Raw genomic sequence first — 14,474 nt, 5'->3', positions numbered from 1 at the left:
CCAGTGTAGGGGAATGCCAGGGCCAGAAAGTGGGAGAGGGCGGGGTGGTAGGCATGGGGAAGAGGGAGCCAACAAGGGTTTGTTTTTGTTGTTTTTGTTTCTTTGTTTTTTGGAGGGGAAACTGGGAATGGAGAAATTTACATGTAAATAAAGAAAATATCTAAACAAATAAAAGAATTGGGGAGTCATGTGATCTTGTTCCATTGTTTTATAAAGATACTGAAGGCTTGGAGATCCTGCAACCAGCTTCTGAGAGGCTACTGCATAACCCTGTAAATGTGAAACCTAAGTTGCAATGGAGACACCAGGGTGCTGACAAAGCCAGGGCCACTGAGTAACCCTGTAAATGTGAAACCTAAGATGCAATGGAGACACCAGGGTGCTGGTAATGCCAGAGCATGGGACATAGACAGAAGTAGCTTCTAAGTCAGAGTGGAAACAACTGAGGAGAGAGGATGCTTGTATGATAGGCAGAAGAGCTGGACTGGAAGGGCCTTCTTGTTTCTTTATATCTCTAATGATTCTAAGTCTCAAAGGCCATGGTGCAGGGAGTTAAAGAATTCTGGAATTGGACCTGCTCTTATTGCTCTCGTTTTGTCATTACTAAGGTATCCATTCCTTCCTTTTGGAGGGGAAATGGTTACTTCATGAGATCATATGTAGGAAATATATAACTTGTTTATAATTCTGTATTAATTCACTGACAATTAAGAACTTCTTAAGAACGCTCTGCCTTCCTGGCTAGTTTTTACAATTCCAGAACAGGTTATACAATTTGTTTTCAAAGAAAAATTAATGATCTTACCAGCTGTGATATGGCATACTGGAATACTGACCCATAAAAGAAGATATACCCACTGTTACAATGTTATCATGGATGATTTGTTTCAGAATAGATTTGAGATATATTCCACAAAAGGTATCACATTGGTGGTACTGTAAACTTGGCCATAGGCCTACGAAAAAGACTACAACTCCTAAAAGAGCATTTACTGTTGATTTTCTAAAAGAATATTTTGACTAAAATATTATGTATACCCATTTTCTAGTGTACTTCTGAGATATTGGTAAAGTAGCTTCGTTTTGCAGTGGGTGGAGGTTTAATGCACAGGTTCACATTTCTGATATTCTGAATGTAAGTCATTATTAAATGCTCATTTCTAAATGGAACAGCTATATTCCTTTCTCCAAGATCAAGGGAATACTGTAAAAGAGCGAGCAGAAAGAAGACAGGAGTTGGAGTATGGGAAGGAGTGTTATGAAGTTCCGTCTTTTGGCTCTGACAAAGCCATTTTAATTATGAACAAAGAGCACCATTAGATAACTGCATAATGACATAAAATTTATCCTTTCAACATTGCTTCATGGATAGGGTAAGTACAAATGGGTACGAATGCTTCACTGAAGAGCTTTTAACAATAATAAAAGTTACTTGAAAGAGGTATCAATTTCTTTAGGCAAGTAGCTACTGGGAAGTTTCTAGTTTTCACTTCCCATTCTGAAAATTAACTTTGGGCAGAAGTATGATAAACACTCCGGCAATTGCAAAAGCACACAGATTTATGTCTTTGAAACTCCTGGGGCCAGAAATTGTCCAAACCTTAGGGGAGCTAAGAATAAGTCTCACAGGTAGATGGCCTAACCTATATTAAATTCCACTTGCAATTACAAAAGAATATTGGCTCCTTTAGTTTTCCTTTATTCTTAAACCACATTGAAGATAGCACAAGAGAAACATTTTACCACTTAGTATTTTTAAATCCTCTACTTTCACTACCATGGACTTTTCTCTTTAAATGTAGAATGAAGAATTGACTACAGCCATAGAATTTTGGACAGCATTGAATGGACTGCTCTCTAGAAAATAGGAGATGGGTTTTCTAAGATTTTCAACACACTGACACAGGTGAGACTCCTGTGTTTTCAGAGATGATTTTACATTGTGATGAAACACTTTAAATTTTGGGTTTGTGGTCATTTTATTGCACTTGATGCAAATATTGATTTTTCATTTTACTGCTGTATTCTGTCATTTATACTCTAGTCTTTTAATGGGGAATTTATGTACAAAGTCAGGGCATAAAGCAGTGAATAAAATGATACTCAAGGAGCCCAGAAAATAGAACACGAAAGTAAGAACTGTTCAAGAGCCCAATGAATAAATATTATTGCAACCTAAATGCCTCCCCTTTCTTTCTCTCTTTTCATCCCTTTTTTCTTTTTTCCTTGTTCCCTTCTTTCCTTCTTTTTTCATTGATCTCTTACTTTAGTTCCCTTTCTTGCTTCTTAGTATTTGTTTTATTTTGTTTAGTTAACTTAAACATATTTTCATCTTCATATTTAAAACAAATAGTTAAGAAATCCATTAACATTTTTCCTCAATTATCTGTCTTGTTTTATTATCTATTTTGTTTTATTTATTTTTTTGTTCTCTAATATGTCTCAATTTACATTAAGTATGTCTCATGGTATTCAATCACGGTGCTACTAGCAAGTGATTCTCTCTGATGAGAGTGAGCCTTGTACTAACCACCACTGAAAAGTTTCCTGTCCAAGAAGACTCATGGGCTTCTTGGCCCATGGCTGGCACCTTCACAGAGTAGTGGTCACTCCAATTTCTATCCAAAGTATTCTTATGATTATATAACCTTGACGTTGTTTAAAGAATGCTGATATAGGGTCACAGTAGATTAAAATGTTGCCAAACTCTCTATAATATTAATAATGACTATAAAATGTTCTATTTCCATACTAACTCATAGTACATAGAGGAAAAACTTTATTTTCTGAGTGACTTAATTTATAAAGTGAATTGTTCTGATTTCTATTCACCATATTCCCCTAAGCATTAGGTTTCTGCTTCTGAACATTCAGGAAAAACTAAACTGAAGCTTTGAACTACTTCAAGTCAGCTAATTTAAAATCTTGGCTTATCTTTTTCTTAAAATGAACTGAATCACCAGACCTGAGAAGAGGAGTAGACAAGAGGAAATAGAAAGTCTTTTTCCACACATTCCAAAACGGTAGGATGAGTGAATTTGAGATATTGAGGGAACTCATCAGAATAACACACAGAGAGACAAAGGTTAGTAACCTGAGGGGAATGCATTTCTTAGAGAGATATGAAAAGGGATATTTAGAGCTACCTAATAATATTTCATTGGTAGCTAATAACCTTAAATAAAATGAAATACATATGCAACATAAAGACAGTTTCAAAAAAGATTTTAATTTGTGAATCTCATTGCAATATTTACATACTTATTTGAAATAAATTTAAAATTAATTGCTTATGAAGAATTATGAGAATATGAAACTCTCTATTCTTGCCTGATGGTTTTAAATGTTATATACAGTTTACCCAGTGTTACAATTACTTTTGTTGCAGTAATTAATAGAATATAATGGGAAATATGGACAGTTGGGTATATGGATGCATACTTCCCAAGATCACACCTCAAGGAGATGACACAGTGGCCATGGTCAAAATGAGGATTAGATCTTGAATATTCAATTACATAGATATTAGTGAAAAAATGTTAAAGTGAGATATTATGCTGTTGGCATCCGACCTTACTGTTCTGATAAATAATCTACAGTTTCACAACCTTTTTCAGAATTTTAAAGTAAATCTGATTTTGTGGGTTTTAATTTGATATTTAAATTTAAATATTAGTAAATAATAGTTTCAACATATATTGCAAATAAATACTAAATTTTTAGATAGAATATCACTATGTACCTCTGCATGTAGCTCTGGTTGTCCTGGAACTCACTTTGTAGACAAAGCTGGCCTCAAACTCACATAGATCTACTTACCCCTGCCTCCTGAGTGTTGGGATTAAAGACATTTGTAACTATGTGTATGTGCTATCTTTTATCTTATATAATGTTATAGATATAATATTAATAAATGGTAATTTAGTTTTCCTATTATTTTGTCATTTAACATACTGGAAAACTGTACCATGGTTCAAGTCTTCCTATTATTGTTTAACTTATAGTATCATGTCAGTGTAATTTGTTATAGTCTTATTTACATAGCATGCATACTATGGATGTCTTAGATCTTTCTTCAATACTCTGAACTGTACAAGATTCTAATGTAAAATTTTATTTTATTTTTAGAATAAAATCTGAAGCCTGCATTCATCAGTATAAGAATTTAAACATGCTTGTGTTTGTGGGTTATTTTCTAGTATGTTTTTAATAATATAATTAAAACAGGTATCATTTTTATATGATTTTAAAAGACTTTTTGACTGATTCATTTTTATGTCAACATATGTGTAGATATTGTTTAAAATAATACTGTCATTATTATATATAGCTTTCATTTTATATTTGCAGCATTTCATGAAATAAATTTTAAATTTGGCCAGGTATATTGATACAAGATTGGAGGTGGAGGAAACAAGATCAGAACTTTAAACTTTTCCTACGCTAAACAGTGAGTGTGTATTTAACCTGGACTTTATATCAGAACTGGTTAGGCCTCCACAAAAGTAAAGAACTATTAGTGTGACCTTCATGGATCAAAAACTTGAAGTCTGCTAGTTTGATCTATTTCTGGATCCTAATACATGCAAAGATATTTCACTATTTTTTAATTGTATGTGTTTGTATATGTGTGTGTACACATGTATATGTGTGTCTGTGTCTATATTTATGTGTATGTTTTAAAGGGAATTGATAAAGGTACATCATGTAGGACTGTTTCCTGTATTAGTCTCAGCACCTTGGACTATAATTTTAGATTAACATAAATTATATAAATTATATAGAACCGAACACTTGATACTGTTGAAATGTTTTATTGTGCATCCATGTATCAAGATTATGTAAAAAACATGGATACATTTGCCTTATCTAAATAACAATGTTTGCTTATATTTAGTCTAAATTTCAGCTGGTACTTTTTTTAAGATATAGCACTCAATTTATACTATGACTTGTGTTTCGGTCAATCATCTTTTAAACAATATAAAATCATCACCACTGTAATCATAAACCACAATTACCCTATTTCTCATTGTTAATATCTAAAGAAAATAGTAGATTTTTTTTTAATGGAAGTATGACAGTGCCAGTTTTTTTGGCACTACTGAGCATCAAAAGTGGAATATAAAAGACAAAGCTAAGATATTACTCAATTTTAATATTGACATTCCTCCTTGTTTCCCTTGGAACTTCTCCCTCTGGTTTTCTTTGCAAAAGAAAGGTTTCTGAATCAGAGATCCCTTTCAGCATATTCCATTTACAAGTGAATGACTTACCCTTAGAGTTTTAAGGTTACCACAACACTTATAACATTTGAATATTTTCAAATGACTCTCCTAAATTTCTTCTAGATGAGTAGGTAAACTGTTTACAAATATATTTTTAGAGTTTTATTAGTTAATGTAAATTTCAAACGATGCATTTTTGTGGAATTATTTTTCTTTTAGCACTGTATAAGTTAACATTGTATAATGGTAGCAAAGAATGATGAGACAAGATTGTAATCTTTATTCAATGAGTTGTTTCACGTTTCAGCTTCCCATTCCCACCAAAGATATAGCTGATTGGTCCATAGCCTCTGAATCATTATCATTTTACTTCGTTGCCTTTTTCAAGATATTTCTTTCAAACAGTAACAATGTAAGATGCTTTGAGATTGAGAAGCAGGACACAGAAAAATAGCCCACACACTGAAGTTTTAATATAAAATCTTCCCTCCATTTCTCCTGTTTATATCTTGGAGAACTCAGGCTAAGCTCCTTTCATTTATATTAAATTATCAACAATTACCTCTGTAATGTGCTAGTGAATTGAACCTTGAGAGCTGAGAAGTAGCTTCTTTAGGAATTATTGTGCTTTGTCACTTGATAGCAGCATGATTTTAGAAAATCTCTGCTAATGTTTTCAATTGATCATTTAAAAGTGAAATTTAACACTTAAGACACATGACCTCTACCAAGTACAGAGCTATACACTTCCTCCACCGAATTTACTATTTAAAATAAGATTAATTTATTTGAGGTTTAAATACATATTGTGAGGTTTAAAAACACATTGAAGATGTAGCTGTGGTTTTTACATGTCTCTACAGGACTTTTGCCTCTTCTTGTAATCAGTAGATGAGCCAGAGCCACTGCCAGTCACCCACTGCAGGCTGCTTAGTCCTGCTCTACTCTTTGCTGAGGGCAGCCATGCTTCAGTTCTGCTATTTTGCTCATATCTAGGTTTAATGTCAAAAGACATGCTAATATTTTACTTCAAAAATCCTCTAAAGGTTAATAAAACGTGACCTTTCAAAGATAAAATGTGCCGGGCAGTGATGGCGCATGCTTTTAATCCCAGCACTTGGGAGTCAGAGGCAAGTGGTTTTCAGAGTTGGAGGGCAGCCTGGTCTACAGTGTGAGTTCCAGGACAGCCAGGGCTATACAGAGAAACCCTGTCTCAAAAACCCAAGCAACCAAGCAACCAACCAAACAAACAAACAAACGAACAAAAGCAACAATAACAAAACAAAATCCAAGATAAAATGTAGCTATTTTTAAATATTCCACAATTTGCCTCATTTTCCATCATACATTCTATACAATTATACTAATGAAAACATTTCTAATATCTTATTCTCAATAATGACAAAGTCAATTTAGCATAATTTAGCATAAGGATGAACCAACTTGATGGAAATGCTATAAATAACATGCAGCCTTTCCCCTTATTATTGTAGATTTAATTGAACATATTTTGCTTCTGTCTTCTTGAGAATCATGCAAAATCAAAGCCTTGTCAGTGAGTTCATACTACTGGGTCTTTCTCAGAACACAAAAGTGGAAAAAATATTGTTTCTTCTATTTTTGTTGATCTACCTTGCAACTATTGGTGGCAATATGATAATTGTGGTGACCATCATCTACAGCCCTGCACTGCTAGGTGCCCCCATGTACTTCTTCTTGGTATTCCTGTCCTTACTGGATGCATGCACTTCTACTGTTGTAACGCCCAAGATGATCATAGGATTCTTCAATGAGAGGAAGACCATCTCCTTTGAAGGCTGCATGACCCAACTGTTTGCTATACACTTCTTTACTGCAGTAGAGGTGATTGTACTGTCAGCTATGGCTTATGACCGTTATGTAGCTATTTGCAAGCCCTTGCACTACTCATCCATTATGAGCAGGAGGGTCTGTGTTGGTTTGGTAGGCATAGCATGGGTTGGGGGATTATTGCATTCTATCATACAAATTGTCTTCACTTTGCAGTTACCCTTCTGTGGACCCAATGTTATTGATCACTATATGTGTGACTTGTTCCCTTTACTAAAACTTGCCTGCACTGACACACACATTTTTGTTATTTTGGTGTTTGCCAATAGTGGTTCTATCTGCATCATTATCTTCTCCTTGCTGCTTGTCTCCTATGGTGTCATCTTGTTCTCTTTGAGAGCTCACAGTTCTGAAGGTCGACATAAAGCTCTCTCCACATGTGGGTCCCATATTACAGTTGTTGTTTTATTCTTTGTCCCATGCATATTAATATATGCACGACCATCGTCTCCATTCTCCTTTGAAAAAAACACACTTATATTTGCCAATGTCCTGACACCATTGCTCAATCCTATGGTTTACACATTCAGGAATAAGGAAATGAAGAGTGCCATAAGGAAAATGTGGAAGAGATTAGTGACGGTTTCTGATAAATATTAAAGTATACACTTACAGTTCTGGAGAAATGAATCAGTAAGTATGTTTGGTGTGCAGCCAAGAGGACCTGAGCTCAGTTCAAGTACACATGCAAAAAGTTGGACATAGTAACACGTTTAAACCAACAGTGTTGAAGTGGAGAATAGTAAATCCAATAGGCTTGGTAAGCAGCTGTTTTATTTGACAAACAACAAGTTCAATACTCAATCCAGTCTTTGACTCAAGAAAATAGAGAACAGTAGATGGACTTATATAATGTCCTTTTGGATCTCTACATTCACCTGCACAGGCACAAATACCATCTCTGAATCATGTATAAAAACATGTAGACATAAACCCAACAGCCTCCATATGCAAGGAGACAAAGATAGTGTGACTACACTTAGAACAGTTAATGTAGAGAAAAAGTGGTCAGTATTTTCTTACACAAGCACCTCATGATTTATGCATAGAAAAAGGCACTACATCATTCACTATAAAGTGCATCAATACTGGAGTAGAGAAATTTCTTTCAAAGATGACACATTAACTATAAATTGACTACTTAGTACTGTTCCATAAAAAATAAAACCAGTTCTATTTCATCTCATCTTAAATGTAAGGGAATACTTGAAGAAAACTAACAATTACAATACATGTCATTACCACTATATTTTATATAAAAATGGTTGAAAAAATAAAATATTTGTGTACCTGAAACTAGGAAAGAAACACACAAAACTATCCTAAAAGGAAATAGGCTTCTAAGAGATATTGTGAGAACTCGGAACCTTGAAATACAGAGAATGCCGCAAAAGCAGAGCCATAAATTTAGGTCTTCTGGAATCATTTGACTTGATTTTTAAGGTGGGTACTTTCATGTCTAGTAGAAAACATGAGTACTTTTTTTTCTCTTTAGTGGTGTCACTGTCCCATCCCAATAAATTCAATCACCTGAATTGACTTAGAAATATCTACAAGGCACCCTGTCTTCTAGGTCAAACAAAGGCATGTATTGGGCTCCACTTACTGTCAGCAGTAAAACTAGCATCCTCACATAGTGAGAACATTTCCTCCACTGTTTACAGAGGGAATAGAATCCAGAAGACCTAGGTTTAAAATTAGCATTAAATAGAATAATAAATTAAATTTATTTGATGATTTTAGAATTCTTACTTTAAGTATACATATGAAAACCATTACATTCAAGTAATTATCAATAGAAATCACTAAAATTAACACATGTGTTATGTCACTTCATGGTTTTGGTTGTACAAAGTCAAGCTGTCAAGTAGAATGTTCAGAAAACTAATTTAATTGCATGTTTTCCTTTATACCCAAGAGCACTAACAGGCCAATTGAATTTTATTGGCAAAATAATTTAAAATTCTGTGTCTTTTTCCTTTTATTCACCAGAGCCAAAGTGCATGATCCTGTAAAGGATGTACGATATTGTATTGAGTTCCCCTCTAGAGAGTGTTTAAAGAATTAAGATATTGGTAGAACAATATCTGAATAAAGTTTGCTGATGAGACCAAATGTGTAACAAAAACACTTATGTTTTAGGGTGATTTACCCACCTAATCTCTGTAACTGTCATGTGTTCAACTCATGTCAGATGTGACTTCTTAATGTCCTCACTATACACATAGAGACTCTAAGTGTTAAATCATTTATTTGTTCTTATGCATTAGTTTATAAAACGCAAATATGTTCCTAGTTGTTCAATTGCTTTATGGCATTTTGATTGTTATTTTAATTGAAATTATGAAACAAAATATTCTAATCATAATCTAATATCCAAAATAGATTTCTCATAGGTCAATTTCAAACATTATCTTTATTATTCAATTTGTATCCAATATCCAATTATAGACTCTGATAAGGATATGCCAGGAGAAAATAAAAATAAATTTTAGATATAAAATAACACTGAGAGCTTTCTGCCTATTTTCATTCCTCCTAATTTAAACATTAGAATGTGCTAATATTCTCCTAACAGTTATAGCTTCAGCTCACTTTTATATTGAAAACAGACTTTTTTTATCAATATGATCATTCTTTCCTCTACCCTAACTTCTTCAAGATCCTCTTCACCTTCCCACTTACCCAAAATCCCTATCATTTTCTCTCTCTCATTTTTAAAGAGTCTAAAAATTAATGAAATAAGAAAATAATATTATAAAAACAAATAGGACAAAGCAAATAAGCAAAGAGATAAAAAGAGACAAAGAAGTCACAAGAGTTTTAATTCCTAGGAGCTCTGAGGGTACTAGTTAGTTCATATTGTTGTTCGAGCTAAGGAGCTGCAAACACTTCACCTCCTTGGGTCCTTTCTCTAGCTCTTTCATTGGGGACCCTGTACTCAGTTCAATGGATGGCTGTGAGCCTTTACTTCTGTATTAGTCGGGTACTGTCAGAGCCTCTCCAAAGACAGCTATATCAGGCTCCTGTCAGCCAACACTTCCTGATATCCACATTAGTGTCTAGGTTTGATGATTGAATATGGGAAGGATTCCCAGGTGGATCAATCTCTGGGTTGCCTTTCCTTCAGTCCCTGCTCCATAGTTTGTCTCTGAAAATCCATGGGTATTTTGGTCCCCCTTTTAAGAAGGAACAAAGTATCCACACTTTGGTCTTTCTTCTTGAGTTTCTTGTGGTTTGTGGATTATATTTTGTATATTCTGATTTTCTAGGATAATATCCACTTATCAGAGAGTGCATATCATGTGTGCTCTTTTGTGATTTGGTTACCTCACTCAGGATGATATTCTCCAAATCCATCCATTTCCCTAAAAATTTCATAAATTCATTGTTTTTAATAGCTGAGTAGTACTCCATTGTGTAAATGTACCACATTTTCTGTATCTATTCCTCTGTTGAGGGACATCTTGGTTGTTTCCAGTTTCTGACTATTATAACTAAGGCTGCTATGAACATAGTGGAACATGTGTCCTTATTACATGTTAGAACATTTTCTGGGTATATGCCCAGGAGTGGTATAGCTGGGTCCTCTGTTAGTACTATGTCCAACTTCCAGAGGAACCTCCAAACTGATTTCCAGAGTGTTGTACCAGCTTGCAATTCCACTAGCAATGAAGGAGTGTTCCTCTTTCTCCACAAGCTCGCCAGCATCTGCTGTCACCTGAGTTTTTTTTATCCTAGCCATTCTGACTGGTGTGAGGTGGAATCTCAGGGTTGTTTGATTTGCATTTCCCTGATGACTAAGGATGTTGAATATTTCCTTAGGTGCTTCTCAGCCATTCAGTGTTCGTCAGTTGAGAATTATTTGTTTAGCTCTGTATCCCATTTTTAAAATAGGGTTATTTGTTTTTCTGGAGTCTAACTTCTTGAGTTCTTTGTATATTTTGGATATTAGCCCTCTATTAGATATAGGATTGGTAAAGACCTTTTCCCAATTTGTTGGTTGCCGTTTTGTCCTATTGACAGTATCTTTTGCCTTACAGAAGCTTTGTAATTTTATGAAGTCCCATTTGTCGATTCTTGATCTTAGAGCATAAACTGTTGGGGATAATTTCTTGAACAGAAGTTCAGGAAATTTTCCCCTGTGCCTATGTGCTTGAGGCTCTTCCCCACTTTCTTTTCTATTAGTTTCAGTGTATCTGGTTTTATGTGGAGGTTCTTGGTCCATTTGGAGTTGAGCTTCGTACAAGGAGATAGGAATGAATCAATTTGCCTTTTTCTATATGCTAACTTCCAGTTGAACCAGCACCATTTGTTGAAAATGCTGTCTTTTTTCCACTGGATGTTTTTAACTCTTTTGTCAAAGATCAAGTGACCATAGGTGTGTGGGTTCATTTCTGGGTCTTCACTTCTATTCCATTGATCCACCTGCCTATCACTGTATATACCATGCAGTTTTTATAACAATTGCTCTATAGTACAGCTTAAGGTTTTGGATGGTGATTCCACCAGAGGTCCCTTTATTGTTGAGAGTAGTTTTGGCTATCCTGGGTTTTTTTGTTATTGTTGTTGTTATTCCAGATGAATTTGCAAATTGCTCTTTCTAAGTCTGTGAAGAATTGAGTTGGAATTTTGATGGGGATTGCATTAAATCTGTAGATTGCTTTTGGCAAGATGGCCATTTTTACTATATTAATCCTGCCAGTCCATGAACATCGGAGATCTTTTCATCTTCTGAGATCTTCAATTTCCTTCTTCAGATGGGGGGACTCATGGCTCCAGCAGCATGTGTATAACAGAGGATGGCTAAGTCGCTCATCATGGGAGGAGAGGAGCTTGGCCCTGTGAAGGTTCTATGCCCCAGTGTAGGGGAATGCCAGGGCCAGGAAGTGGGAGAGGGTAGAGTAGTGAGCAGGGGGAGGGGAAAGGGAACAGGGGATTGTTTTAGTTTTTTTTTTTCCTTATTTTACTTTCTTTTTCTTTTTTTCTTTTGGAGGGGAACCTGAGAAAGGAGATATTGTAAATAAAGAAAACATCAAATAAAAATAAAGAGTTATAAAAGGAAAAAAGAAAATAATCAATAAATATTATTGATTGAGAGAATTGATTATTGTTTAAAATAATCAACAATGCTGAAAATTATGTTTTCCTCAAACTGAAAGTGCTATTAGGTAATTAATACATGTAGTATTTGATAGTAGCAAAGAATTTGATTGACACCAATCTACCAAATTTGTCTTATTTCTACAATTCATTAAAACAGCACTAAAAAATATTTAGTTGTACAAGTTGGTTTTATACATGGGATCATATATTTAAATTTGACTAAAATTCACTAAAAAGCCAGAGGTTTGGAAGGATTTTTAGTCAGCTGAGTGAAATGTATCTATGTCCTATGTTCTGAATTCTAACAGTCTCAAATTGTTAGCCATCCTTCAGTAACCATTTCTTCCATAAAAGCAATTCTTTTATAAGTTTATTATGTGATTAAATATTTTCTGTAACATAGTGTCTGTACTGTGTAAGGTAAGAACATTAATGACAGAAATCTTTTTTAAATTAGAGGATTCAAACAAATTGAACACTTGAAACTAATAGGTGTCATATACATATGTGTAAACATATATATATATTGAAATTTATTAAGAGAAAAGTTAATAGTACTTAGGATTTTACATGAACAGACAAACTGATACAAGAGACCTAGAAATTGGCATGTGATACAAATGTGATTACCAAGAATTTATTAAATTATTAGCAAAGGTTATCTGACAAGGGTTTGTGCTTTTCTGCAAAGTAGAAATCTCATGGAGGCAAAACATACTTGCTGTGTTATAATATTGGTCTGGAAATAAAATTTGTTGCCACCACTATCAGCAATTTGTGTTTGGAAATGTCAGTTCACCTCTCTGATACTCATCAAATGTAAAATAAAGACTTTATGGTGACTAAAAAAAATTGTTATTTTAGCCACACAGTTGTAAACATTTCTTATACATTGATTTATTTATTCATGTGTTTTAAATAATAAATAAAAGCAAAAAAGAAACAAAAAAGTCACAAGAAACTCATACAGACACAGATACACACACAGGTACACAAACATACACAGACACACACCTACACACATTTGTATATACAGAACTCTTATAAAGAGAAAACCTCCAAAAATACTTTCAGTTCATTTATATTGGACATATACTTATGGGGAAGGGTCCTGAACTTAATTGTGGTTTGTATACTGGTGAAACTCAATTGAAGACAACTAATTTTTTCTTTGTGAGTTCTTGCCTATTAGAGATAAGTCTGGGTAAAGGTAACTTGCTTGTAGTCCAGTGAAAAACCCCTTTTTCTGTGCTTATGAAAGAAACTGCCTTTAAGTCCAGTAGTCAATAAAAAGATTGGCATATAGTAGAAACACAAGTGCTAATAATACTAAGATCCTGAAGATTGCAAGGAGAAGAAGAAAAAATTATGGGTAGACAATGTGATTTTACTTATAAAACTAAGTAAAATGTAAAAAATATTCTTAGAGGAAATAATTGGCAATCCTATTAATATATACCACATATACTTATACACAACATACTTCTTTAATAAATACTCTTTTTTAACTTTTATTGCATTATGATGAGAAAAGTTACATGATTTCAATTTATCTGAATTTGTTAACATTTAAAAACTTATATTAAATAAATAGAATTAAATTACATTCTTGTTTCCCTTTTGTACCCCAACTCCTCCCAAAGACCCCCTTCAATACCTACAATATCTTTTGTCATTTTCCTTCAAATTTATAAAATATTATAACAATAAAAATAAGTGTTATAAAAGTTGTTTGATATAAAACAACAATCAATTTAACAGTCTCATGTAGATGCTTGTCTACAGCAATACTGAAAATACATTTTTCTCAATATAAATTTTAAATAACTCCAAACATATTAACTATATATTTCAAAATAATACATCACTACTAGTATTTTCTTAAATGAACATAAATATATAAAGTATTTTTGTTTGTTAGTTTTGTATTTAGTAGAGTTTAAAATTTTGGCTCTTACTGTGGTACAAGCCCAAAATAGGAACAATTTTTAGACATTGCATTTCATTGTAATAAGGCTGTACTTCAATGACACTCACATCACTAAAGGATTTTATCATCCATCGTAGCTAAGCTGAGAGTTGACAGTTCTGCTGCACGATTTTTGGATACAGACTTCCTGCTATGGTCAAAGCTATTTGACTTGAGTGAGTGACTTTATTCTCAGCCCACAGAGAACAGGTTGCATTCATTTAAAAAATGTTATATGTATTAAGATGGTCTATCCATAGTCATTCACCAACTGTTTCAATGAACAATGGTTCTGCTTGGAG

The 14,474-nt window shown here is 33.8% G+C and overlaps 1 protein-coding gene across 1 annotated transcript; it reads left to right on the top strand.

The window, feature by feature from the left end:
- The first annotated feature begins 6,743 nt into the window (after window positions 1-6,743).
- Window positions 6,744-7,697, top strand: LOC116092194 (olfactory receptor 4C15-like). The gene has a single exon (XM_031373542.1). It carries the CDS (start codon window positions 6,762-6,764, stop codon window positions 7,695-7,697), a length of 936 nt encoding a protein of 311 aa, XP_031229402.1. The 5' UTR covers window positions 6,744-6,761.
- Window positions 7,698-14,474: the final 6,777 nt, after the last annotated feature.

Source organism: Mastomys coucha, unplaced genomic scaffold (assembly GCF_008632895.1).
Source record: "Mastomys coucha isolate ucsf_1 unplaced genomic scaffold, UCSF_Mcou_1 pScaffold15, whole genome shotgun sequence".
In the NCBI taxonomy this organism is placed as follows: domain Eukaryota; kingdom Metazoa; phylum Chordata; class Mammalia; order Rodentia; family Muridae; genus Mastomys; species Mastomys coucha.
This window is presented reverse-complemented; position numbering and strand designations above follow the sequence as displayed.